Source organism: Arvicola amphibius, chromosome 9 (genome assembly GCF_903992535.2).
Source record: "Arvicola amphibius chromosome 9, mArvAmp1.2, whole genome shotgun sequence".
NCBI lineage: Eukaryota > Metazoa > Chordata > Mammalia > Rodentia > Cricetidae > Arvicola > Arvicola amphibius.
In genome coordinates, this window is record NC_052055.2 from 116,321,824 (window position 1) to 116,348,676 (window position 26,853).

A 26,853-nucleotide genomic window follows, 5' to 3' on the forward strand; every position below is an offset into this window, starting at 1 on the left:
TGTCCGTGACCCCATGAGCTTCCCCTTTCTAGTTCTTTTGTCTTTTCTCTTTTCTTCCTGTGCTGGGTTGGAACCCAGGGTCTCACAAACACCATGTCAGCCCCTCTCTCTCTGCAGAGTACCATGACCCAAGACAGTAAACTCTAGGCCACTCAGGTGCCATGCTCAGTCATGTAGGTGGGACATAGCCCAGGACCCACCTCTCCTGGAGAACCCACAGTTTTCTGTGGAGCCTCCAGGGCTGTAAGTGTGGAAGGCCTCAGGGTATGAGCAAGAGGAAATCACCCACCTGAAGTAAGGCTGACTTTTGATGGTCATTTATCTTGTCCACCCAGAATTCACTAATTATATGTCCTTCCATGAGTATCTCATTCAAGCTATGGGGTAGTCTCTTAGCACCTTGCCCTGACTGGGGACTAAGAGACAGCTCACATCACAGGGTGGCAAATCTGGTGCACACTAGCCAGGGTGGAGTCCATGTTGAGGCTTTGCTGAATATTCACTAGGGACAGTGTAGACAGTCAGCACCTTTGGGGAGTCCTTACCCCATGAGGGTAGGGCAATTGGAGCTGGGAGCCAGGGAATGATGGATTCTGTTGGGCATGTAGATAGCCCAAGTGTCCCCTTAGTGTGGTACATGCCTGGGGTAAGGCCCGGTTGGGCACAGACACTGGGGATCTGGCAGCAGCGGGGAGGTTCAAAACCTTTATTGGGCCAATGGGTGTGTGACACAGGGCTCTCAGGTCTGATCTGATATAGGAAATAATGGGCAGAGAAGGGCAGGGCCCTGGGCAAGACTGGTGCAGGCCAGCAGACAGCCTCGGAAGGGAATGTGGGATGCATGAAGAGGAGGGGGAAGTGGAGAGGCAAAGGCAGCGGGGGGAACTCTGGGGTCCTCCAATGCTCAAGGACAAGGTATAGTAGGATGGAGAAGTGGGAGGGGACACCGAGGGAGCTGAAGATGGCAAGGGGGCTTGGGTCCAGAGTCCTCCTGTCCTGACCTTGGGAGAAGGGCTTTCACTCTCCAGGAAACCCAGTGTACAGTCCAGCGTGGACTGGCCGAGCTGGGGTCCTGTTAGCACCACAGAGAGGAGATGGAGGAGGGATGGGTGGGCACGGTGGGCAGGTGCTAACAGATCCAGCGGATGAACCTGTCAAAGAAGCTGGGCTGGGCCAGACTGTCAAAGTCTTTCTCCCGGAAGATGGCCGCCCTGTCACCCAGGCTGATCTTGGTAAGCACATCCATGTCCACGTCGCTGCCCACAGCGATCACGGTGGGCACCACATTCTGCTTGCGCATGGAGTGCACCGACTCCTCCAGGCTGTCATTACCCGTGACGCCATCCGTGAGGAAGACAAAGGAGAGCTCTGCGTGACGCCGCGCCCCTCCCCGTGCACCCCGCACCACATTGTTGATGGCGTGCACGATGCCGGCACCCACGTGAGAAAAGGAATTGAGGTAGTCAGTTCTCTCCAGTGCCTCATGGATGGTGGTCAGGTTGTAGGTCAGTGGGAAGGCCACCTGCTGCTGATTCTGGCTGCCGTACTGCAATAGGGCCATGCGGGCGTTGAGCGGGTCATCGTCCCTCCGTGCCAGAGTCAGGCGCCGCGATACCTCCTCCACGAAGCGCCGGGCCTTGTGGAAGTTCTGCTCGCCCAACCGCTCCGAGCCATCCAGCAGGAAGACAATGTCCACAGGCCGCTGTGTGCACTGGGCCACATAGAGCTCTGCAGGGAAGACGTAAGGTGGGCCCAGGCAGGCAAGGGGTGGCCAGCTCGAGACTCATCCCATCTCTGCCTGCACTCTGCCCACTGGATCCCAGATCATGGGACTTTGGGGCTTCACCCACAGCTACAATGGACCTCAGCAGAGCCGTCTCAGGTGATGTAATTGGCTCAGGCTCCTTTGGGAGTCTGCTTGCCATTCCCTGGGATTGTCTCTTAAGTGGTCCCAAACTAAAGGACTAGAGATCTGGCTAGAGGCCAGAAGATCCATCTTTTGTCACCAAGCATGTCTCAGCCTAAACCAGCTACCTCTGGGACCCTCAACAGCCCAAAGACCACCCTCAGCCCAAGATAAAGTTACTCACATAAAGGCCATCTTTCTTGGGAGGTAAGATAGGGCCTCTGGACCTAACTCCCTCTCCCAGGGGCCACTTACTTTTGAGCAATCTGTCTGAGTCACACATTGCCCAGAAAGAGGAAGGGCCCATATGTCCTGGCCCTTACTGTAGCTTTGGTATGCTGCTAGGGTATGGCTGAAGGAGTCCAGGTAGTCCCTTTGTGGCCTCACTGACATGAAGAGATGCTTTCCTCTAGGGGATGGTCACTAGCCCTGACACGTAGTACTATGGAAGCCAGGCCACACTTATACCACCACGCACGTGTCGGAGACCACGGACTGGGGCCTGGCTCCCTATTCACCAGGCAGCCATCTAGGCTCTCCCTAGAGGAAGATGAGCTTGGCTCACCTGTACATGCTGCCATGGCCCAGCCATTTGGGACCCCAGGGAATCGCATTGAGAATAGCCTGACTCCAGTCATGTATGACCACAGATATTGAGGCAGGCCCCAGCTGCCAGAATGCTCACCCCCCCACCCCACCCAACCCCAGTGGTACGTGAGGGTCCATCCCTGTGTATACTAGTCAAACTTGCTATTTGACCATAGCAATGCATCAAGTTACAAGTTTCATCTTTTTATAACATGCTTAACACGGCTCACTCCCCCTGAGACTGAGCCCTGAGCCAGGGATTGCCTGCAGATAGGGTCGGTCTTTTTACAGAGCTTGCTAGTCATGTCCCGTCATCATCCCTGGGATCTGCTCAGATCTGCTCAGAGTGTCTAGAAAGTTGTTTTTGGGAGACAACTGGACTTCCTAGCTGCTCATAACGGACAGGCACCCTCACAGCTACTACTACAAACTCAGAGGCAGACATACAGCAGGGGTTTTTGGCCTGGGGGAACCCAGGAGAGACTGGTGAAGATCCATTTGTAATTGGGAGTTTGGGGACTCAGGGATCTCTGCATTCCATGTCTGTGGGGTCCTTTCTTCTACCTGTGACCTCATAGCAGGGATAGGATGTCACCCTCCCAGGAGGATAGGTCTCACCCTGGGCTAGAGGGGCACAGACAGGAACAAGGACATCAGTCCAGGCTGATGAGGTCCCTTGAGCTCAGTCCCCACACTGGGGAGAGGATGCCTTTATGGTTCTCAGTCACGTGACTGAGGGTATCAAAAGCTCTGCCTGTCGGATACTCTCATGATGCCTTCATACATCCAGAGACCTGGCTGGGCATGCAGGTGTTGGGGGCACACCGGCAGACCTGCTCTGGTACCTCTGGTACTTTGATTTACTGGGCATGACAGAAGCGGAGGTACCTTAAGGCCCTTGTTACATCCTTATGGTTTTGCAGGCTATAAACACATACCTGACGTCAACATGAACCCCAATCAGAAGCAGGAAAGGAGGGGCCTCCCCAAGAACTCAGATAGCACCCCATCCCAATCTGTGCTTTCAAACACAGAGTAGCTCAGTTTGACTGAGCTGGTGTGCTCAGCTGAAAGATGCCCAGAAGTTTACATCTCAGGAACATCAATATTAATGTCCTTTACAGTCCTTTGCCAGATGTGAACTTCTGAGGTTTAAGGTGGGCCTTCAATCCAATCACTGAAGTCTTTGTTTAAAAAAAAAAAGAGGAATGAGGGGGACAGACAAGGAGGGGACACAGATACAAAGAGAGGCTATGGGAAGATGGAAGTGACAGTGGAGTAGTGTGCCCACGAGCTAAGGATGGCAGCTCTGCCAGCAGCTGGAGGAAGTAGGAAGGTCCCTCCAGAAAGAATAACAGTAAAGACTTAGACTCTGGCCTCAGGACTAGGAGGGCAGGTCCCTGTTGCCTAGGGCCTAAGTTTATGGTGGCAGCACTGGGAAGCTGTAAGAATTGAGGGGTTAGCTTGGGCTGTCTGCTCATGGTGAACCCGAGGACTTTAGCAGAGTGCCAAGGCACTCTCTGGGTCCCCTGTAATATCCCTGTGCACCAGCTTAAAGGTGTCAATAAACAGCTGCATCCAGTCCTGCCGCTCGACCCCTGTGGAGAACTTGGCCCTCTCGGCGGTGTAGACCATCACAGCCACCAGTTGGGAGTAGGCAGATGGGTTCTGAGTGAACTCCGTGGCGTTTAGCAATTGCTGGATCAAGGGGATGGTCTTGGGGAAGGTAGGGTCCGGACCCTCTTCCGTGCGGAGGAAGGTGACCGGGGGCTTGCTGCCAGGCCATGGTTCATCTGTAAGGGAGTGTCCAGAGAAGACTTTAGGGGCTCCAGTGGATATGGCTAGCCTCCAGCCCTCCTTAGGCCTCTGACCACAGACAGTAGTTAGGACCAAAGAAAGCGAGCCAGGGAGAGATTGAGCAGGTGGTGGTATCTGGCCTAGGCAGGAGGCCTGCTGGGGTAAAGAAGCTGAGAGCAAGCAGCACAGCCCAGGAGACTTAGCCTTGTAGCAGTTTGGGGGTGTCCATAGAGCTCGAGGGAAACTCAGCATGGAGCATTAGCGCCCAAACCCAACAGAGAGACGTGCACAAATCTTTTAAACTTCTCCAGTTCAGTGCTCTGTCTCAGCATCCCTAAACAAGTCAGCTCCGGAAAGCGCCCACAGACAGAACCACACCGCTGACACTTTGTCCCAGACATGACCTGCTTTCCCAGGACCTGTCCTTGAGGGTCCGAGATAGTGGTGCGGACCTCATGGGAGAGCAAGAGCCTCTCTTCCTCCCTCCTCTCCTCCTCGCCATCCCTTCTCTTCCCCCTTCTTCTCCCGTCTCTTATTTCCCCTTCTCTTTTTTGTGTCTCCATCTGCCTCTTCCTCTGCATCCCTTTCTGCTTCTGTCCCTTTGTCCCCTCCCTTCTCTTTGTGCCTCTACTTTTCTTTCTTTCTTTCTTTCTTCCTTCCTTCCTTCCTTCCTTCCTTCCTTCCTTCCTTCCTTCCTCCCTTCCTCTCTCCTTTGTTGCATCTTCCTCTCTCTGCCTCTTATCCTCCCCCCTTACTCCTCCCTCTTTCTGGCTTCCAGCGCCTGCTGGATCAGAAGGGATTGACTCAATGGATGTCATGGCCAAACTCACTCCCTTTTCTCTGGTAACCAAGGAGGCATGAGGAAACCCAAATGTGTCCAACACAGGACCAGGCCCCAGGACCCTGGGCCTCCCTGAGGACACTTCCTTATCTAAAGGCTCTTATTTATTTTCTCCACAACCTGTGCTCGTCTCACTGCGGTCTTTGATGCCATGGTCATTACTAACTTTCTCGCTGCAGTTTTGAGCTTGTCAGGCACTCTCAGCAGTCCCTAAGGACTGACCCCAGGCCTGGCCTGAGGCAGGCTTCTGGGTGGACAGGGCTGGCTACTTGGCTCAGAGGATCAGGGCTATGTCAGAGTTGGAAGTGTGTTGTTAACACTGTGTTCACATCAGAAATGCTCACAAGCACGCTCACCCAGGACCTCACTCGTAAAGACACCGTCTAAGGTCACTGTGTCCCCAGACACCATACCTAATTCACCTTGAAATTTCTATAGCAGTGAATGCAAATGTGCTTTATAAGGTCAGTAGAAGGGGTTAAGGCACTGGGAAATGGGGGGGGGGACCTAGTAAGGAGCGCTTTGTGGGGTCCTAAGCTCTTAGTGTAGGCTGCTATCCCCATTTCCTCCTGATCTTGCCACCCTCCAGAAATGGTGTGCCCACAGGTAGAAACTGTCTGATCCTGGCCCCCATCCTGGAGCCACTGCACCCTGTCACCCAGAGTCACCCTATACAATCCAGACACAGACATCACCAGGATGGAAGATGCAGAGAGACAGCTCTTTGAACACGGGCAAACTCTCCTCCATAAGGCATGAGCTGACCACATTCAGCAGGCAAAACCGAAGTAGACCACGAGCCAGGGCTGTGCCTCAAGGAACAAGGCTCACCCAACAATAGAAAATCAACATGACTGACCATTGCTTTCAAAGCTAAAGAAACCTCATGAGGAGTCACCAACGAACAAGCACATGACAAGATTCAACACCTCCTGTCCTGATGACAAAGCTCAACAAGGGGGAACTTTCTACTCCCTAAAGACAGCCACAGAACCCCACAGCTGGTGTCACACTTTGGACATCTTCCACTACGATCTGGGGCAAGACTCAGGGATCAAGGTCTGGCTTCTTTGATGCAGGGATGGAGCCATCTGTGGCATTAGCCTCCCTTACACAAACCTCACTAAAGGTTTACATCCTGTACAATACTGCGCTACAGTCCAATACCAAAGGTACAGTTCACTTGGGAGCTAATCAAGGTGCCAGGAGCTGGGGTTGGGGGTCTCCCTGCAGACATGGCCCCTAGCCTTTGACAGATACCAGAGCTAGCAACTTGAGGTCAGTGCTCTGAGCCTTACACAATCCTCCCCAGGGTGGCTGAGGCCAAGGCAAACCCTGAGAGTGCTTTCTTGGTAATGATCTCTGCTGAATAATGTGAGACCCTGACTCCCAGTCCACATGGTCCCTTCTGTTGGGTGGTTTCAGGGCCTGTGCTCATGCTCAGTGGCCACCTTGTCTTTGGGAGGGGCCAAGAAAGTCGAGACTTTGCAAGGAGATGCAGCTGCATAGTGTGGGCCTTACAAGAACAATTACCTGTGGCCCAGCTCTACAGCAGGCCACCAAAACCATCCCACCCCCCTACTCAATGCTCCTGGGAGGGGCAGAGCTTGCAGAGCAGACTGCAAGGCTCCCAAGGCCCCATCTCCCTGAGGCTCTTGCCCAGTTATTCTGCAGCAGTGTCTGGGGAGGCATTGGCAGGAACTTTCAGCACTTCAGGGACCCCCTCTACGCTCCCTTGAGAGTAGCAGCTCGGGTTCCAGCTTCTTACTAGGAAGGCCACAAAGGCAGCCGCAGGATTAGAAGCAAAGCCACTACTGGTGGGCATCAGCATGCTTGCCCCCACCTCCCCCATATCTTACACTAGCCATTCGGCCCATCAGTTTTAGGGCTGTATCTTTTGACAAGAGCTTGCCAGGCCCTGGCAAACAGATGGTTCTTTTAGCTAAGTCTGTCCAGGGCCTGGCCCCCATGGACCAAAAGGAGAGTCCCCAGTGGTAGGGAGACTTCAGACTCTTGGATGAGACTCCCTTTGTCTTGAAATGCCTTTTTGGTCAGTGGCCAAGAGTCAAGCACAGCCAGGCCAGCAGTCTCTGCCAAGATGGTACCATACAGGGGTTCAGGATGACACTATATGCTCCCAGGAGCCAGTTTTCACCCTGAGCTTCTGACTCTACCATGTCAGGGGTGAGCTTCAAGGGTTTCTCCCCAAGGAAGCACCTCCACCATGGTACACCCTTGAGGCTGCACAGTTCCTTGCAGCATCCCTGGCTATTAGAACAGCAAGGATGCTGGGCCTGCTCTGCTTGTCTGGGGTTAGGGTCTCAGGCACCCGTATTACCTGTTTGGCAGGGAAGTTCTGGACACACGATCTGGGGGTCTAGAAGAGAGAAGAGGTCTCTATTAGTTCCTGCTGGGCCCTCGGTGGTCACCTACTAGCCTGTTGGGGTAAAGGTACCAGGTGTCACCACTCACCTGGGCAAAGGACGTCTTCCATGTCATCGATGAACTTCTCAGCCACCAGGTCAGAGAACAGTGTCATGTTGCGCACCTGCTGCGGCTTGTCACAGGCGATGGAGTAGAGGTTTTCACTCTCGTGTGTCTCATGGAACATGTCACCAATGCCGATGGCTGTCACGGTGACATCTCGGTCACACAGGGCCCGGAGATTGAGGTCATCATCGCGGGGGTCGTGGCGCCCATCTGTGATGACCACGGCGAACACCCGGGTCTTCTGGCGCCGGCTCTCCTTGATGAGCTGATTGTAGGCAAACTTGAGGGCAGAGGGCGTCCAGGTGCCACCGGCAATCCACTCGAGGTTTTTGACAGCCTCCTTGAAACTGGACAGGGAGTTGACTCGCTCGTCGTCCAGCCGGATGGCCTCAAAAGTGCCCTCGTGGCTGTACTGCACCACACCCACGCGTGTGCCTACAAGGGTACAAAAGCGGGAACAGTGTCTACCAGCCTGTTTTCCCATCTTGGTGACCTGGGCATGACCAACTTGAATGAAATCACAGGCAAAGCCATGATCCTGGCTCGAGGCAGGGATCTGGTTTCTGCCTCAGGGTCCTTCATGGCTTTCACTGACCTGTCTCAGACTTGGGGTCCTTGGCAATGGCGCCCAGCCTGTTGACCACATTGATGACAAAGTTCTTCTCCAAGGTGAAGTTGGTGTAGCCAATACTCTCAGAGCTGTCAATGACGAAGACCACATCCAGGGCACCACAACGCTTCTCACAGTCTGGAAGTGTGTGGGGGGATGACAAGGTTAGTAGGTAGAGCGTGGGAAGACCCTTAGGGTACAGGGCCAAGGATACCCTGAGTGATCCCACCCCATACACTCCATCCCTCCTGCACTCTGGCACTAGGCCAACTCACCACAGCACCCGCAGGTTTCCCTCACATAGGTCATGACGTCACATTCCTGCAACACAGCCCCAGTGGGTGCATTTAGGCAGGGAGCACCTGCCACCGCCTGAGAGCTTCCATAGGAGTCCCTGACTCCGGTGTCTGCGCCAATATGTGGAGTAGAGGTACCTACATCTCCAGCTTTGCCCTATGACCTTATCCATGCCAACTCTACCCACTAACTCCTACCCTAAGGTCTTGTCCTTGCCAACATGATCACTGCTGACTCTGCCCTTTCAACCTCCTGCCAGCCTTGATTCATCTTCTGACCTTGTCTCTGGTCAACCTCAAACCTGTTGGCTTTGACCTCTGCCTGGATGCCTGCTAACTTTGCCCTCTGAGCTCCTCCTCTGACTTTTCTCTTGCCAACCCTCTGTACTTGATGCTCTTGGATTTTGCTTTTTAGAAGAGAGATGGACACTTACAAACAAGGATCCTGACTCCACACTACGTGACACCTACCGTGAGACCAGGGTCTCCAGGAGGGCCAGGTTCTCCCTGGAAGACAAAGAACAGCAGTGAGAGGTGAAACAGCTGGGTTCAAGTTGCTCCTGATGCCACTACTCAGTACTGACTCATGGGCCCACTAAGGGCAGAACCAGGATGCTCTATGTACATCAGCCTGGCTGGCCCAGGAGCTATGGACCTAAGGGACAGAGGCGGCTTACCTCAGGTCCTGGGATTCCTCTTGGTCCTCGAGGGCCAGGTTCACCAGGGGGACCAGGATCAGCCTGGGGGGGATAAGGAAGTAGGCTCAGTATAGCCCTGGGAGGTGTCTTTGCCCCATAGACATATTGATTCCCCTGTCAATGGCCTTTGCTGGGAGTACAGTAGTATGAAGGACTGCATCACCATTTTATCCCAAATCTGATATCACTCCAGGAATGTCCTGAGCTGATGTTATCAGAGCCTGGTAGGCAAGAGAGAGTAGAAGGCCACTGAGGAACTCAAAGATAGTAAGGGGATAACTCACGCTGCTACATCCCAGGATCATCTAGTCACTCTGTGTGCCCAGTCTACCTACCCATTTATCCATGACCTGTCCACCAGCCTACCATCCCTCCAGTGAACTGCCAACTCCACCCACCCACTCATCCATCCATCCATCCATCCATCCATCCATCCACCCACCCACCCATCCATCCATCCATCATCCATCCATCCATCATCTATCCAACATCCACCCATCCACCCATCCACCCACCCACCCATCCATCCATCCATCATCCATCCATCCATCATCTATCCAACATCCACCCATCCACCCATCCACCCACCCACCCACCTACCCACCCATCCACCCACTCACCCACCCATCCATCCACCCACCCACTCACCCACCCATCCACCCACCCACCCACCCACCCACCCACCCACCCACTCACCCACCCATCCACCCACCCACCCATCCATCCATCCATCCACCCATCCATCCATCCACCCACCCATCCATCCATCCATCCATCCATCCATCCATCCATCCACTCACCCACCCACCCATCTACCCATCTATCCATCCATCCATCCATCCATTCATCCATCCACCATCATCTGCCACCCATCCATAATTGTGCTGTCTTGCCTTCACTGTTCCTCCTGCATCCATACATCCATCTAGATACCCAAGGGTGCTAGGGACATGGAAGTGAAGACGATATGGGCCAGGCTTGTGCCAAAGGACCAGTAGGAGGTGCTGGCTGAGGATGGGGTGAAAAGCAGAGGAGGCCTCTGAGTTTGACCATTCCCATCAAGGGCTTGGTGCCAGACAGGCTGGGTGTTTCCCCAGGAATCTCAGGCCTGCCTCATGCGCTAGCCTGTTGCCCTGGGCATAGGATGGTGACACTCACTGGCTCGCCTTTTTCTCCCTTCCTTCCGGGTGCTCCTTTCAGGCCAAAGTCTCCTCGGCCTCCCTGTGACACAGGACATATGTTAGTTGTGGGCAGTGGGTGGCATACATCCACCCACCCCACACGACAGGACCTCCCACAGACTTCCAGGAGTTTGGAGGTAGCACAAACCACAGTCAGAGTTCTGGGCATTTTCAGGAAAGCCCTGGGTTTTGTTTGGAAAAGGATACAACACAGGAACCACCACCAGTTAAAGCCCAGCCAGGGCTCATGTGGCCTGTCTTGGGCCAAGGACATGCCCAAAAGATGGTTCCCAAGTGGACATGGCATGCAGGACTCCCATGACCCCACCAGAAAAAGGCTAAGTGGAATGAGACCCCCACGTACCTCAGGGCCTGGTGGGCCGGGCTCTCCTTTTTCACCCTGTGAAGCAAGCAAAGGTCCGACAGGTGGCTCAGTCACAGACCCCAAGTCTCACCACAGGCAGAGAAGCCCACCATCCCCTGGAGCTGGGGTCATCCCTCATGATTTCTTGGATATCAGAATTTGTATAGAAGCTCACACACACCTCAGGTAAAGGCCACAGACCCACACATGCTGAGCCAATCCTGGGCTATGTCTGACCCCTGGCGTCTCTGGGTGCTGGCTGGATCTGCTTTTGCACCAAGTGACAGGTGGCCCCTGCCCCCTCCCTATTCCTAGTCCCATATCAAGGGAACCACAGAAGCCTTGGGGCCCAGTCCACAGGGTTTTCCTGGGGGTTCTTCCTCTACGCCATGACTCACGGGTGTTCCTCGGGGTCCTGGGTAGCTGAATCCAGGCCTTCCAGGATCTCCCTGAAGGAGAAGGTTGAGTTAGTTGAAATGACTGAGGAGGAGGTGGTGTCCAAATAGTGCAGATGAGGACTGGGGTATCTTGTGTAGGGTGGAAATAGAAAGTGCAAGCCTTGCCTTGCTTGTCCACCTCTGGATGGGAGTGTGTGTGATTGATATGCCAGATCAATCAGGGGCTGTGGCACACACCAGAGAGGCCACTAGTATCATGCAAGACCCATATGGCTATCCATCCCTCAGGACCCTGCCATCTTCCCAGGCAGGCCATTGCTGGGGAGGGCAGAAGACAGGGTGCATGGTCTCCAGCTGCTCTCCAGTCTCACTAGGAGCTGGGAATAGGAGGCTCACTGGAGGCCTCTCTCTTCCTCCAGGCCTCCAAGCTTCTCTTGAAACCTTCCTGTTGGGTTCCTTCACAGGCAATTCCTTTGGGCCCCATCTCATATTGACAGGAGGAAGGTACGTACCTTGGGACCTGGCTGTCCTGAATCTCCACGGGGTCCAGCATCACCAGGGTCTCCTCGAGATCCCTGAGGGCAGGAGAGCAGTCAGAGGTGGCCTTGTCACCTGAAATGGTGATGACCTAACCTGCTTTGACCAGCTCAGAGAAGATGGTAGGTCTTGGCACCAGGGCCACCACCTTGCCTGGGGTTGGAGGTTCGGATGAGTGGGGAGTAGGTAACTGTGGGTTTGTAGGACTGTGGAGTAGGATGGGGAGTGGGCTATGGGCCTGGAGGCAGAGTTGGGAGTGGACTAGGGGCCTGGGGCAGAGTGGGGAGTTGATAAAGGGTTGGGGGAAGGGTAGGGAGTAGGGAGTCATGGAACAAGATAGGGAACAGGTGGAGGGTTGAAGTGGGTAGAGAAGTTAGGGGGTGAGAACGGGGTTAGGAGTGGGGCAGGGTGCTGTCATAGCCTCAGGGCTTCTAGTGTCCTGCTACCAACCTGATTTCCAGGCTCCCCAATAGCACCCTGGGGGCCTCTGGGTCCAGGTAAACCTCTGTCTCCCTGAGAAGAAATGCAATGGGGGAAGATGGTGAGGTGCTGCGGTCTAATAGTATATCTACAGAGTCCTGACCTCAACCCCGTGGTTCAGGGTGAGGTCAAGCTGCCCTGGGCCCACTGCCCACCAGTGGTCTTGCCTTGGCTGGGTCTGCTAGACAGTTAAATGGAGCAGGAAGATTATGGGGCACAGTTTCCTCCAGCCTGGCCTTTGTTACTCCCTGTTGTAAGTGTAGCCTCCTCCACCCTGGCCTTTGCTCCTCCTGTCCTGGAGATAGCCCCCTTCTGTCTGGTATCTGCCACCCCCTGCTTTGCATACCTTGGCTCCTTTGCTGCCAACTTCTCCAGCCAGGCCTCGAGGCCCCTCAGGACCAGGGTCTCCCTGTGAGAAGACAGGTCTGGTCAGGCTTTGCCAGGGAGTAACTCCGAGTTCCCCTCTCCAGAGGCAGTATGAGGGGGATGGGGTGATGGGGTTAGAGGAACGAGCTATTCAGTCCACTAGGACAAAGACACTGGTGTGCGAAGTGCGATGTCAGAATGGCAGCGTCCTTCCTCCTGACATCCCCTCATCCCCACAGACCAACAGTCTCGGCCCTGCTGAGGCCACTCCAGGGGCGAAGGGACCCTAACCAGCTCAGAGGAGAACTTCACTGCCACCCACTGTGGCAGTGGGAGCTGCGGGAACATGTATGTCTGCAGTGGAGATACTGGAAGATGGAGCAGTATGCAGCCTAAGTAGTTGTAGAGGGCACATAGAGGATGGGCGGCACCCTTCCAGAAGCCTCACAGTAGCTGGGAGTGGGAGCTCGCCTGTCTGGTTCTTACTGTCTCAGACAGTGCAGGGACCAAAGCCCCTCAGCTTTCTGGGGAGAGTCCAGAGCAGACCCCTTGGGGCCTTACAGAGCAACTCACCTTCTCCCCCTTTGGACCGTCACTGCCTGGGCCGCCCTTGGTTCCAGGATCTCCTCTGCGTCCCTGTAGAGAGTGGACGTGAGGACGAGGGAAGAATGAGATGGCCGGGAGGGCCACGTGGGCCACCTGTAGCCCTGCTCTCCCTAGGACACTTGGGGACCCTGAGCCTGGTGTTGCCTCCCGATGATATCTGCTTGGGGTTGTGGCTCTATCTTCATATTGCTTCTGTGTCAGCTTTGTCCCAGTCGGGGGAGTCAGGACTCGGTGCGTGGGTGCTCCTGGTCAGGCTGGAAGTCCTGGTCAATGACTGGGATGTGACTTGGATAACCAGTATGGGCATTCCTGATCATTCCCTGACTGGGCCTCCTCAGATTGTCTCTTCTAAGGCTCAGCCCTGGGATGGGGTTCCCTACACCATGTTTAGCCCTGGGGAAGCTTTGTAGGGAAAGGGCTGATGGGCAACAGAGGGTTCTGCCCATCCTCAGTGCCACTTGCCAGTGGCCCTTCATCAACCTTGCTGCCCAAAGTGGTGCCCCAGAGGTGCCCCAGAAGAGCCCAAAGCAGGGGCCTGGTTCAGGCTGAGAGACTTAGGGTAAGCTCACGGGTTCTCCTTTTGGTCCACGGGGGCCAGGCGCTCCCTTGCCTCCTTTCACGCCGGGACTTCCAGGAGCTCCGTTGTTGCCTTGGTATCCCTGTGTGGGGCAGGGACAATTCAGCAGGGCTGGGAGCGTGGCTGAGGAACGCACCAGGGCTAGGACATGCTGTCTCCCTTAGTCATTCTGTACCGTCCCTCCCCACACGTGTGAGGGCATAGAACCGTGTGGATCACATCCTGGGCAAGGGTAGTGAGCAGGCCAGCAACTCACCTTGCTTCCCTTATCTCCAGGATCTCCTGGTGGTCCCCTACGTCCTGGGCGGCCAGCGTCCCCCTGGAAGGGTTGGGGGGGTGACATCAGCTTTTCACATGGACAGGTACTGGGTATTGGGGCAGGATCATCGAAATTCCCCCATGTCCTTGGAGCCCGCAGGATGATAGGCATAACGGGGGGAGGAACTTGCCATGGTGCCCAAAAGACCAGCCCATGAGCCCAGTGTAAAGTCTGCTGCCCCCTCTGGGGAAGGGGCCCTATGTGAGAGGCCCTGGTGACAGCAGGATTTCTAGGCAGGGGAGTCAAAGGAGGAAGCAGGCAGAAGGGGCATGGTCTGGTCTCCTAGGAAAGGCTGCCTATTCTGTGGCTAAAGGTCTAGGCTACCGAGGGTAAGGGGGGTGTCACAGGGCCTCAGGGAATAGGAACTACAGTGACTAGAGCTTCCTTCAGGGTCTCTGCCAGATTGGAAGGGGAGGTGGGCAGGCTGTGCCACAGGTGACCCTGCTCTTGAATAGTGAATCTGAGGACGGGACCTCCCTGCTAGGTTTCACATTCTGGGCTGTCCCCTCACCCCGATGTGAGCTGGCATAGGGAGCCCTAAAGCAGGAATTCCTGAGGGTGGTGACAGTCTGTTCTAGAGCTACTAACAAGTCCTTACCTTGGCACCTTGGTCTCCTTGCTCGCCGGGGCTTCCGGCTTCTCCAGGGTATCCGTCGGGGCCCTGAGGGAGGTGAGAAAGGCTTCTCTGAATGCTGCCACAGTGGGTTGTGCTTCCCACAGGCCAAGAACACTGACACAGAGCCGTCCCCAGAGATGCTGCTCACTCAGGCTATGAGGTCCTGGCTCCACGGGAGCCATGCCTAACACTGCCCTCGATGGGCATCCAGGTTTCAGAACTTCCCAGCCTAGGACCATGAGCTCCACCTGGTCTGGAAATTGTGTATGTCCAAGGGTTGGCTCATAGGCTCCTGGGGGTGGGTGGGTAGGGACCCCAAGACTAGAAGAGCTCAAGACTGGGGTGAAGACCAGGCAGGGAGAGGTTGGGCAGAAGAGAGAATCCAAAGACTTGCTTCCAGCCCAGCCTGGTAGTCATGTCCCCTGAATGACTTTTCATGTGATAGACAGGGAGGATGGTGAAATTACCCACCCGACTTCCTGGGTCTCCTTTGCAACCTGGAGGTCCAATGCGGCCCAGTTTGCCCTGAAAGAAGAGGGAACATCAGAGGGTAGATCTGAGGTACACACATCAGTGATGGCACCACTCAGACCTTGTATGACAGGCCAGCTGTACCCTAGTCAGAACACAGAACGGTCACGTGATTCCCACTTCGCTGCATTCTGTCTCCATGACAGAATCCCAGGGCCAGGCCAGGGGCATGGGTGTGGACTGTCCTCAGCACATGCGTGTGTGTGTGTGTGTGTGTGTGTGTGTGTGTGTGTGTGTGTAGTACGTATCTGTGAGAATAGACTTATGAGCATGTGGGGAGAGGCAGTAGCTGGCAATCAGGGTGGGGCTGGGGACTCTACCTTCTGTCCATCAGTTCCATTCTTGCCAGCTAGGCCGGGGGCTCCCTGGAGAAGACAGAGAAAGGACTGGTTAGTCCCAATCTGTGTTCCCTCGGAGAAGCATGGCAGGGCACACCCATCCCTTCAGGCTTACCTTCCGACCGTCTGATCCGAATTCACCCTGTGCAGGAGGCAAGTGACGTGTTAGTGAGTTTCCAGGCTTCACAGACACTGTTGTCTTTGGGGTGCAAATGAACATTGCCCCCCCTCCCCAGCCCAAACATGAGGCCAGAAACCTCGGTCTGCCTCCAGGCAGGAGGGGGGACCTAGGTCTGCCTCCAGGCAGTGGGGGGACCTAGGTCTGCCTCCAGGCAGAGGGGAAGCCTTGCTCTGCCTCCAGGAGCCCACAGGCTGTGTGCTGTCAGGGCACAGTAGCTCTCTATGCCCTGTGCGGCATCCCAACCTACCTTCTCTCCCTTGAAGCCAGGCACACCCTAAGGGCAGAAGGAAAAGACAGTGTGTTACCAAAGGCATGCCAGCAAGTGCAGTGGGACCCTGGAGAGATAGACGCGAAGGACAGCCAGCAGTGACTGTCATGCCTAGAAATTGTATGTGGGTCCTGAACGCATGCTTGAGAGAGGAGGGGTCCGGCTGGACGCATAGTTTTGGAGTGATCTTCAAACTGCAAAGGAATTCCTCTTCTTTGGCAGCAGGGGCTGGGCTGTGGACGTCCCCAAGGGCAGGGTGGGGAACTGACCCAAACTGACCTTCTTCCACTTCCCTTCCCCAATCCTAGCCCTAGGTAGGGAACTTGCCTTGGGTCCTGGGAATCCAATGGGGCCTTCGATGCCAGGGTCTCCCTGTGAAGAAAGAACAATGAACCTTGGGTGTGATCCCAACCCTGGAGGTGGGGAGAGTGGTTGGGAGTCGGGTCGGGGGCCAGAGGCTATGTGGGGACCTTACCTGTCGCCCCTTTTGTCCAGGCTCTCCTGGCTCTCCCATGTTGCCCTTGGCACCCTAAAAGTAGAGGACAGGGTAAAGGATAAATTGAGGCAAGGGAATCCTGTCATCTGCGAAAGGTGGTATGGCAGAAGCTGTTGGTCCCTTCCCAGGTGGGAACATCTAAGGATAGGGTCAGATGCCCCTGAGAGCCCCAGTGGTCCCCACCAGGCTCTTGCTGACTCTCTTCTCAGAGACTTGATAGATAGCTCTCCATGAAGCTACACTGCAAATGGGACTGAGCAGCTTCTCAGCTGGGGATGCTGGGGCTCAGGACCTCTGTACCATAGCCCAGACCGCTGCTGACCCTGGGCTCTCCAGAGGCCAGCATGGCACTCATGGGGACGTTAATTCCTCTTGAAAGGGATTGGCATGGGCACGACATGGATTGACAGAACTAGAAAGATTGGAGCTTCAGAAAACCACATAAAATTAGACTCCCAGGGAGCTAAAGTCTTAACTTTACACACACACACACACAATAAATGCACCAATTTATTAATACCCTTCCACTTTAAATGCAGAGACAGAGAAGAGAGGCAAAGGAAAGAGGAGGGAGGAGATCCAGCCGAGCAAGGGGTCACAGCTGTGCTCTGCTCTGAAGTACCTGGGTCATCCACCTCCCGGGGGCTGGATCACCTCTGTGTAAGTGGTAAGGTGGCCCCATAGCAGGGTGGGCATGACTTGTGGTCAGGACTGAAAGAAGCCATGCCAGGGAGTGGCTGGCGCAGGAGACATCTCACCCGGCTACCTGCTGCTGTAGAGGCTCTCACTCACTGTCCTCACAAAAAGTGTAAGGATGCTCTACCTCCTTCCTAAGCATGTGACCGGCGTCATCTCCTTCCTACCCCCCTGCTTTCTGACACGTGAATTGTTGGTTAAAGATGCTAAGGTGGTGAAGTCGGAAGGGATTTATTTTACACAGCTCCGTTGTTAGGAAAATGCCAGGTAGCCATTCAAAGCAGAGTCCTCAAAGCCTAGAATCAAATAAACCTCCAAGTGGATGCCTCACGTCAATCAGCAACCACGCCACTGACAGAAAGGAACCTTGCCTGCTTACTTCACAAATGAATTTTAAGTGGCATATTTAAAAAAAAAACTTTTTAAACATTTCCTACTTTTCTCAAAATACCATTTAAAAAGGGAATGGATAAAATCCGAAGTTTAGGTTTTCCAAGCTTGGAAGTGCTGAGTCATCCACAGCCAGCTGGCCTTCATTGTGGAATTCCCTCAGGTCAGGGGCTTCCTGAAGCATGGGCCACACGCTCTCCAGGCCTCTTACCTTCTGTCCTCGGTAGCCCTTGGGTCCATGGGGCCCAGGAATCTCCAGGCAGCTCACTTTGTAGCACTGAAAAGAGGTGGACAAACAGCAGGTCAGGTTGGTGGGACAAGTCCCCAGCTGGGTATGGACTGGGGACAGGCATAACCTCAGACTCTCAGAGGAAGCTCCCAAACACCCATACAGACAGAGTGGAAGGAGGACCAGACCCACAGGGTACTAGATAGATGGGGGCCGATGATTAGTCAAATAATCTAGCCAGGTTTGGGGTAAGAGAGGCTGCGATAAGCAACGACGGACAGTAACAAGGACCAATGAGCTCTGGTCATGGCTAGGCACCATCTGTATACAGGGACTGATTTGCTGTTCTTGGAAGTAGCGGCTCTAGGATGGCTTGTTTCTACAGAAGGAGTGGGGTGGGACTTTGGGTATCCAAGGCTGTAGGACCCCGAGACAGGTACACGGCTTCCAGTCTGGGTTGGATAAAGACTCCAGTCTGAGACATGCCTCAGCTTCTCCAGAAGTCATGTGTTTGGTAGATAACTCTAGTACCTGCCCTCTAGGGATTCAACAGCCTGGATTTGATCGGGGATGGAATAGAGCTTCATGCAAGCTCAAGGGATGGAATAGGGCTTCATGCAAGCTCAAGAGTATCTGGCCCCATGGAGCAGGTGGACGTCAGTCCTTCTGCCGCTCCGGTCTGCTCCAGGCCCTGGGCAATCAGGAGTGCGGTGTTGGCCCTCTGCTGGGTCAGCAGTCTTGGTTGCCAACAGGCAGCATAGGCTGGGCTGTAGTGACAGGACAACTCACCTCTCCGTAGGCTTCATGTTTCTGCAGAAAAGACAGAGACGGGATTAGCCTGAGCCTGGGCACCTGTGTGATGCTTCCTGCGTCTGGGTGGGGATGGTGGATATGAGAGGACTTGACCCTGACTTCCACCAACTGCCTCACTCACAGGGGGATACACTGGACTCTGACTGCTGCCTCACTGGTAAGTGGACACTATCCTTAACCTCTGCCCCAGCCGCTCACCATGACCTTGATGATGCGATTGATGGTGTCCTGGTCAATCTCAGTAGAGTCGGGTCTCATGGTGGCGTAGTTGTTGCGGTAGAGCTCATGGGGGGTGTTAGCGATGTCCCGCAGGCCTTGTTCATTCAGGTTCCTGTTCGGGGCCACAGCAAAGAGCCGGATGCCCTCCTCACGGGCCCGCTCGGCCTGCATTTTGATGCCCCCACACGGACTGCCTGTGACGTGGCCATCGGTGATGACCACAGCAAAGTGGACCACCCCTCGGCTTCCGTGCTGCCGGATCTGCTGTGTCATGTTGGCCAGGGCACAGTCAGTAAAGGTGCCCCTGCGGAAGGAGCGGATGCCTTGGAGGCTCTTAGTGAAGGAAGCCCGGTCGCTGCCCGGTGGGCTGAACACCTCCACCTGGTCCGAGAAGTGCAGGCCACCGTAACGCCAGCTCAGGGCCACCTGGTCCAGGTAGAATTCATTCTGCAGCTGGCTGATGAACTGCGGTACGAACTGCTGCATATGATAAAGCAGGCTGTCTGTGGGGGACTGCATGGCCACGCTCTCCGACGTATCCAACACGAAGTAGACGTTGACGGGGCAGTCAGCCTTCTCTGGAGTTGGGGGCGGCGGAGGGGGGGCGCGGGCAACGTTAAACCAGTCAGGGCTTGCCAAGTCGAGGCTAGCCCACCCTCACCCTATGAATACAGCTCTGTCCCAGAACTCCAGAGCCCCGCCCAGGTACCTGGACAGTTGTTGTTCCTGTCGGTGGTGGTGATGTCGGGAGAGATGACTTCCTGCTGCTGAGCGTGGAGGACTCCCAAGAGCCCCCCAAGCAGGAACACAGAAAAAGAACCCTGGAGCATCTTGACAGCCGTCATGTGCCCTGATGTCCTGCAATAAAACAGGGTACCATTACAGACACCCCCACAAACACATGGCTGCCCTCCCAGGGTGGGGTGCACATAGCTGGTAATTCCTTGAGGAAACAGGGGCCTCCATGTTATCACCCCACCCACAGGGGAAATGTGGCTCTCCAACTCTCTACTGGCTGCAGGGCTCAGTTCTAGGCTGGATTCAGACATCCAGCCTTTCCCTGTTGTCTGTGGGCAGAGTACACATGGATGGATCATTTGAGTGGGGTGGAAACACCAGGGAGTATGTCTCTTTACACATCCCACTCCGGGGCCTGCACTGGGAATAGGAGGAGGGAGACACACGCCCACTTCACTAGTCTGTGGGCAGGTCCTAGGCTCAGTGTGGGACCCGGGCATACCCCGTTCCCTATCGCCTGTCCCTCTTTCACATGGGCATTGGTATGGACTGAGTGGGTCAGGGTTAGTCAGGTACAGTGAATTTTAGTATGACTTTCCACCAGGTGCCAGCAGACTCGGGGCAGCCTTTGGCCCTCTGTGGGTGCTCCTGGGGAGATTCTGTCCTAACTTGTCATCTGGGAAATTTCTTCAATCACAGAAAGTACTCCTGATTTCAGATGTTACAGGATTTTAGTTGAAAAATAAGTAGCATCAGCGAACAGCATACTCGATGCTAAGGATGGAGATATCAGGTATTGCACACACACACTTGCAATCCCAGCATTTGGGAGTCTGAGACAGAAGCCATGAGCTCAAGACCAGCTGGTTTACATAGCACGATCCTATCTCAAAAAAAGATGAAATAGACTATACAGGAGTGTGGTAGTTTGAATGTAATTGGCTCCCATAAGCTCATAGGGTGTGGCACTATTAGGAGGTGTGGCTTTGTTGGAGTGGGTGTGGCCTTGTTGGAGAAAGTGTGTCACTGTGGGGGGGGCTTTGAGGTCTCCAATGCTCAAGCTACACCCAGTGACTCAGTTCACTTCCTGTTGCCTACAGATCAAGATATAGAGCTCTCAACTCCATTTCCAGCACCATGTCTGCCTGCACACTTCCCTTATATAATATGCTACAGTATTTGCATATAATTTATGTATATCCTCCTATATGCTTGAAATCATCTTTAGACTGGTGTTTATGTCAAGCACAATGGAAATTCTATATAAATACTTGTTATATGATATTTTAAAGACACTGACAGGGAGTAAAAGGTCTGTAAATATTCAGCATGGACAGAATTTTATTTTCAATCAGTAATTGATTGAATTTATAGATGTGGAAAAGTGAGTACAGAAGGCTGACCATATGTCATTTCAAAACATAACTAATACATATTTAAATTTTTATTTAATTTTTATTTTATGTGGATAGGTATTTTGCAAGCATGCATGTATGTGCACCACATGTGTGCCTGGTGCCCAAGGAGGCCAAAAGAGGGTGTTCAATCCCCTGCAACTGGAGTTACATACTGTAATGAGCTGCCATGTGGGTGCTGGGAAACAAATCTGGGTCTTCCGGAAGATCAGTCAGTGCTCTGAACAGATGAGCCATCTTTCCATCCCCATAACTAACATTTTAATGTACTAGTTTCTTAAATTATATAGCAAAGAAACTTTGAAATTACAAATAAAAATTGAAACACCAGCTCTTAAACTAATAATTGCTTCCTTTAAAATGTATTAGCTTTTCAAATCATTTTCAAAAACAAACACTGGAGCTCCCTTCCACTGCTACAGTAACACCAGCTTTTAGCAGTTGCCCACATTTCCCTTTTCTGAGATATTTATGTTTTCTTATGGCTTTTAGTTATTGTCCGTCATCCTTCATGTTAGCCTTCAGGGCTTCCCTTAGCATTCCTCTCAGGGGAAGGGAAGTGATGATGAACTTGCTCAGTTGTTGTTGCTCTAGAAAGGTCTGTTTCTCCCTTACTTTCAAAGAACAGTTTTCTAGAAACAGGCTTCTTGGCTGATAATGTTTTACCTCCAGCACTTTGACTATATTAACCCTTGGCCTCTGGACTCAAATTCCACGAGAAATCTACCAGTAAACTTGTCAAGGCTCCTTTGTACTTGACAAGTCTTTTTTTTTTTTTTTTTTTTTTTTTTTTCGGCCTTCAAGATGTCATCCTTGGGGTTAAATTATGATGGGTATTTGTGTAGGCCTCTCTGAGTTCATCCTGCTTGGAGTTTGAGCTTCTTGGATGTTTATATCCGTGCCATTAATCAAATCTGTGAAGTTTCCCCAGAAATCATTTCTTCAAACTCTCTGCTCCCCGCCCTCTCTCTTCCTAGGAGACTCCTATAGAGCTTTTGTTGATCTCAATGATGCTCCATGGGCCCCCTAGGCTTCGTTCACTTTTCTCAAGAATTCTCTTTCCACAGGCTATTTCCCTTCTTCTGTCTTCAAGTTCACTGATTCTCTCTTCCAGTTGTTCAGATATGCCTCTGACTCTCTCTAGTAAAAATTTGCATTTCAAATCTGCACTTTTTAGATCTTTTCATTTATTTTTAGTTATTTCTGGCTCTTCATTGACATTTTCATTTCATTCATACATTATTTTTCAAATTTTTTTATATCCTCCATTAGTTCTTAAAACATTTTAAAGATGACTATTTTAAAGTCTTTGTCGAGTAGACCTACTGAGTTGTTTTCACACAGAGTTCCTAGTGATTTATTTCTTCCCTTTATTGGTTAGGCACTCTACCACTGAGCTATGCCTCCCCTTCTTTCTTGGTACATCTACTGATGTGACAACTGTTTATCTCCCCATGCAATTCTCTTCCATCCTGGATGAAGTGTCATTCTTTCATGTTCTGTGTGATAGTTTCCTGAAAACTGAAGGTTTGAGTCTAATAATAATAATAATAATAATAATAATAATAATAATAATAATGGAGTAGCTCTGGACCTCAGAATCTCCTCCTCTCTGATGGCTTGACATTTTTGTTTGTTTGTGTTTTACTGTTTCAGGCTCCCTCTGTGACAAGAATCAGCCTTTTCTGGCTCCTTCTGATCCCCCCACCTGCTTCTGTCCACGGGCACCTACAGAAACTTTCTAATTTCCTCTGGTCATGTCACGGCTTTGTCATGTATGGCTCCAAAGTGGGAACAGAGGAGAATAAGGGGAATAAAGTTTCAGTCCTGTAGGTCCTTGGGAAGTCACATTGTCCAGAGGGAAGAGGATTGCCGCAATGGGAGATAGACACAATAATGCCCAGGTCAATAGCTTTGCCAAGACAGACGCCCAAAAATGGATCTTCTTCAGCCTCAGAGAAGTGAAGTTAGACATTAGTAACAAGGGGAAACTCGGAAAATCACAAAATTGTGGAAATTAAACATTATGCTCCTAAAACAACCCACAAACAAAAAGAAACACAAGGGTTGTGGAATATTAGTTTGGGATGTGTTACATTTGTTTATGCTAAGGAATATTTGTTTAATGATGCAAAGATGTGTTACATTCCTTTGCGTTGCATTTAATTCTGTAAAGCTGTGTTACTTTGCCTGTCTAAAACACCTGATTGGTCTAATGAAGAGCCAAATGGCCAACAGTGAGGCAGGAGAGGGATAGGTGGAGCTACAGACAGAGAGAATAAAGAGAGAGAAGTGGGGGGAGTGAGAAAAGAAGGAGGCAGGATGCCAGGGGCTAGCCACCCAGCCACTCAGCCACCCAGCCACACAGCTACATAGGCAGCTACGGAGTAAGAAGGAAAGAAATATAGAAGAAAGGTAAAAAGGTAGACAGCTTTTTAAATTTTTAATTTTTAAAAAGCTGTCTAGAAATAAGCCAAGCAAAGTCCGGGCATTCATAAGTAAGAGTGAGTTTCATGTGTGATTTATTTGGGAGCTGGGTGGTGGGCCCCAAGGACCAAAGATTTAAAAGAAAAAAAAAAACCCAACTACACTTAAAATGAATAAAAACCAGTGAACAAATTCCAAAACTTATACAGCAGAAGCAATGCTGAGAGGGGAGGCACACAGCTGTAAGAGCCTACACCAAAGCTAAGAAAGAGCTCACATCAACAGCCCACCTTACAGTGTAAGGAAGAGGAGAAAAGACAACAAAGTAAATCCATGGGGAGTGGAGAATAGTAAAGATGAGTAGAGGGAAAACAAGATTCATATTAAGGAAAAATGGAGAAAGTCAATGAAACTAAACCTGATACTTAGAAAATACAAACAAAATTGACAAAACATTTAGCTAGATCAACAAAAACTTTCTGAAGAAAACTCTAATCATAGATGAAAGTGGAAACACATTAACCAGTTCTATACACCTATTTAATATTAAAAACAACTACAGAGCAGGATTGGGGGTGTGGCTCAGTGGTAGAGCATTTGCTTAGCATGCATAGGTCCCAGGTTTGAGCCCTAGTGTATACATGTCTGTCTGTCTGTCTGTCTGTCTGTCTGTCTCTCTCTCTCTCTCTCTCTCTCTCTCTCTCTCTCTCTCTCTCTCTCTCTCTCTCTCAGTGAAACCAACCAATCAGGAAATAACAAGTGGTAGGGATATGATGCAAAATGAAGCACAAGGTGGGGACCCTGTTGATGAAAGTGTAAGGTGGCGAAGCTGGTGTCAAAACCTTGGTGGTTTCTCAAGAGATTATAAACAGAACTGCCGAAAGTTATGACTCTCTCACTTCTGACCATGTCTTCATGCATTCAAAGTATGAATACAGAGATTTAGCTCTTCCCCTCCCTCCCCAGGGTCTCACCACATAGCCAAGCAGTTAAAACAAGAACGAAAGAAAAGAAAAGAACATCTATTAGGAACACAAGGAAACTGTGGCCGGGCGAATCACCATAAGCCTACACATGGTGCATAACTGAGGCAGAGCAAACCCACAGTGAGGCACTGCACACTAAGATGGGCACATCAGCAGTGACCAAAGGACACAGAACGCCCCACTTCTTCTGTGGGTGTCTGACAACACATGCTCTAGGGGCTCCTAGAACTGAGCTCCCCACTTCATGATCGTTTCCCTGTCTGCCACATGGACTAGGAAGGTACCCCACAACCCCTGTCTATTTGTGGGGGTTCCCTAGATTCTTACACTTTTCATAAATGAGCAGAAAGAGACATGGCAAGGCTGAATTATTGAAATGTGGAACCATGTAAAAGGAAAACAAACACATAAACAAAAACCACACTAACCATCTGCATTCTACAAAGCATGTCATTCCCACATCTTAACCGGGTGCTTTGGGTTGTGAACAGTCAATCTACACTGTGTATCCAGGCGCCCAGACTCCCTGCTAGCTGAGACCAGTAAGTGCTTCTAAGTCTGACCTTATCTGAGACCAGAAAGCAGAACTCCTCCAGGAGGGCAGGTATGGCTGGTGTCTGCCAGGGTCTGTGAAAATTCCCAGTCCTTCTTCCCATCCTGGACACTGAGAGTCTATCAGAAAGCCCCTGGTGCCCAGTGTTTCCCAAGTCCTGCTGAGAGGCCCCTTCCAAAGCACAGCTGTCTGGATTTGCTGGCAAAACACGGCTGGACAGGAAGGAGCCCACTCTCCAGCAAACTGCCCAAGTGGCAGCAGCCTCATCTGCTTCTTCCAAAGTCTGTGCCGGCTTCCTGACACCATTTCATTAGACAGAGAATTTTACTGTCCCCAAGACTAGAGCACGGTCCTCAGAATGGCTGCTCTACACTCCCATACTCAGCCTTCACCCCCCCTCCCCCCCCCCCCCCCCGGTCTGGTCTGTGGTACTTGACATCACCTGTTCCCTGGGACCCTAGGTCCAAGTGCAGTTCCTGGCCCTACCTTCCCTCTAAGGGACCACAGATACCTGCTTTACCACCAATATCTGTAAAAGGAATTCTCAAACGCTCCTTTCCTTTTCTTTTTCTTCCTAAGTGTGTGCTGGCCTCAAAGCCTGAATTATTTAATTGGGAAAAAAAAAAACCCAGCAAGTTAATCTGGACCTCAAATGTCCCTTTAAGGTACCTGGTCCCTCTGTGGCACTGGCTCCATGTCTTCAGGTGAGCATGAGGATAGTCCCTGAACACCCAGGCTTCACGAGGGCTGTTCTGTGCTGCTCTATCTATAGGCTGTTCTGTCTATAGGGGAGGCGTCTCTACTGTTATCCTCGGTGCTCCAGGTGTGCTCCAGGGAGTCCCAGGGGTAGGATGGAGCCGGGAGTGACAGATATTATTAACTCGGGTCCCCCTCATCTTAGGGTCCCTCAGCTCCTGTGTCTCTCTCCCTAAGCACTGAGGAGGTTCAGTGTGAGGGTTGGTGTCTCCTTGAGATCATCTGGCTCACCCACCCATGGACCTGAGACTCCTCTGTAGACCACAGAGCACCCTTGAAGTCCATCTGAGGAGCTAGTTCAAGTGGCAGCTACTTTCCCCAGGAGGAATCCCCTTTCCTGGGGCCTGCAGAGAGGACAACAGGGCTGTGTCCAAGTCCAACTCACACCATGTCCTCCCACTGAGGCAATTTAGGGTCCTTAACCCTCGGGAGATGTCCTCCAGGCCAGAGATAACTCAGACCTGCTAGAAATGCCATGGGTCTGACCAGATGCCAGGCACTCTGGACTGGGGAAGTAGGGAGAGTCTGGACCATCAGTGGTCAGTAGAAAGCTGTGGAGTTCAGACCAAGAGGAAACCTGCACACCAACGGGGCTATGTACAGCATAGACTAGGGGCCAGCTGGATACTAGAACCCCGGGGTTGGACAGTCGGTTTGGCTAGAACTGTGAACCCTGAGAACTCAGCCTCCACCGTAGATCCCTGAGGTGCAGCTCCTGAACCCTGTTCCTCCTCTCCCCCAGTCAGGCTGGACCCCACATGACGCTTACCTGGCTTGGCACTTCCAAACAGAGGCCATCTGGGCACTTCCGAGGAGAGGCCCGGTCCTGACGGCCCGAGATGCGGGCGCCGAGTGGGTAGGAGGGAGGGGACCCGGGGCGGCCCGGGACTGAGCGGGAGGGGACGAAGCCAGAGGCCTCCCACTTTAACCCTGCCCCGGGCGGGCGGATTCCTGGGAAGCACGACCACCGGGAGGCGCTGCGGCCCCGCGGATGGGCGGGGTCAGCGGGTGGGGATGCCGGAGCCTCTAAGGGGGAGCGGGATGGGGAGAGCAAGGGGAGCCGGAGAAGAAGCTGGGGGAGGGGAGGAAAGGGAGGGGAGGAAAGGGAGGGGAGGAAAGGGAGGCGAGGAGGAGGAAGCAGCCAGCA

At 52.6% G+C, this 26,853-nt stretch overlaps 1 protein-coding gene across 2 annotated transcripts; it reads right to left on the reverse strand.

Moving 5' to 3' along the window:
* Positions 1 to 692: 692 nt before the first annotated feature.
* Positions 693 to 26,599, reverse strand: Col6a2 (collagen type VI alpha 2 chain). 2 transcript variants are annotated; one of them, XM_038342772.2, is made up of 28 exons: positions 26,476 to 26,599; positions 19,541 to 19,689; positions 18,811 to 19,409; positions 18,589 to 18,609; positions 17,782 to 17,847; positions 16,464 to 16,517; positions 16,316 to 16,360; positions 15,968 to 15,994; positions 15,655 to 15,681; positions 15,522 to 15,566; positions 15,142 to 15,195; positions 14,653 to 14,715; positions 13,992 to 14,054; positions 13,728 to 13,817; positions 13,126 to 13,188; positions 12,533 to 12,595; positions 12,157 to 12,219; positions 11,682 to 11,744; positions 11,170 to 11,220; positions 10,772 to 10,807; positions 10,385 to 10,447; positions 9,206 to 9,268; positions 9,000 to 9,035; positions 8,508 to 8,553; positions 8,218 to 8,370; positions 7,605 to 8,057; positions 7,471 to 7,509; positions 693 to 1,728 (listed from the first exon to the last, which is right to left on the reverse strand). In XM_038342772.2, the coding sequence occupies exons 1-28, from the start codon at positions 26,502 to 26,504 to the stop codon at positions 1,130 to 1,132; spliced, it is 3,123 nt and encodes a 1,040-aa protein (XP_038198700.1). In that variant the 5' UTR covers positions 26,505 to 26,599; the 3' UTR covers positions 693 to 1,129. The 2 variants fall into 2 exon arrangements, with proteins under 2 accessions (XP_038198700.1, XP_038198701.1); XM_038342773.1 differs by lacking the exon at positions 693 to 1,728 and adding an exon at positions 1,735 to 4,287.
* Between the last annotated feature and the right edge of the window lie 254 nt (positions 26,600 to 26,853).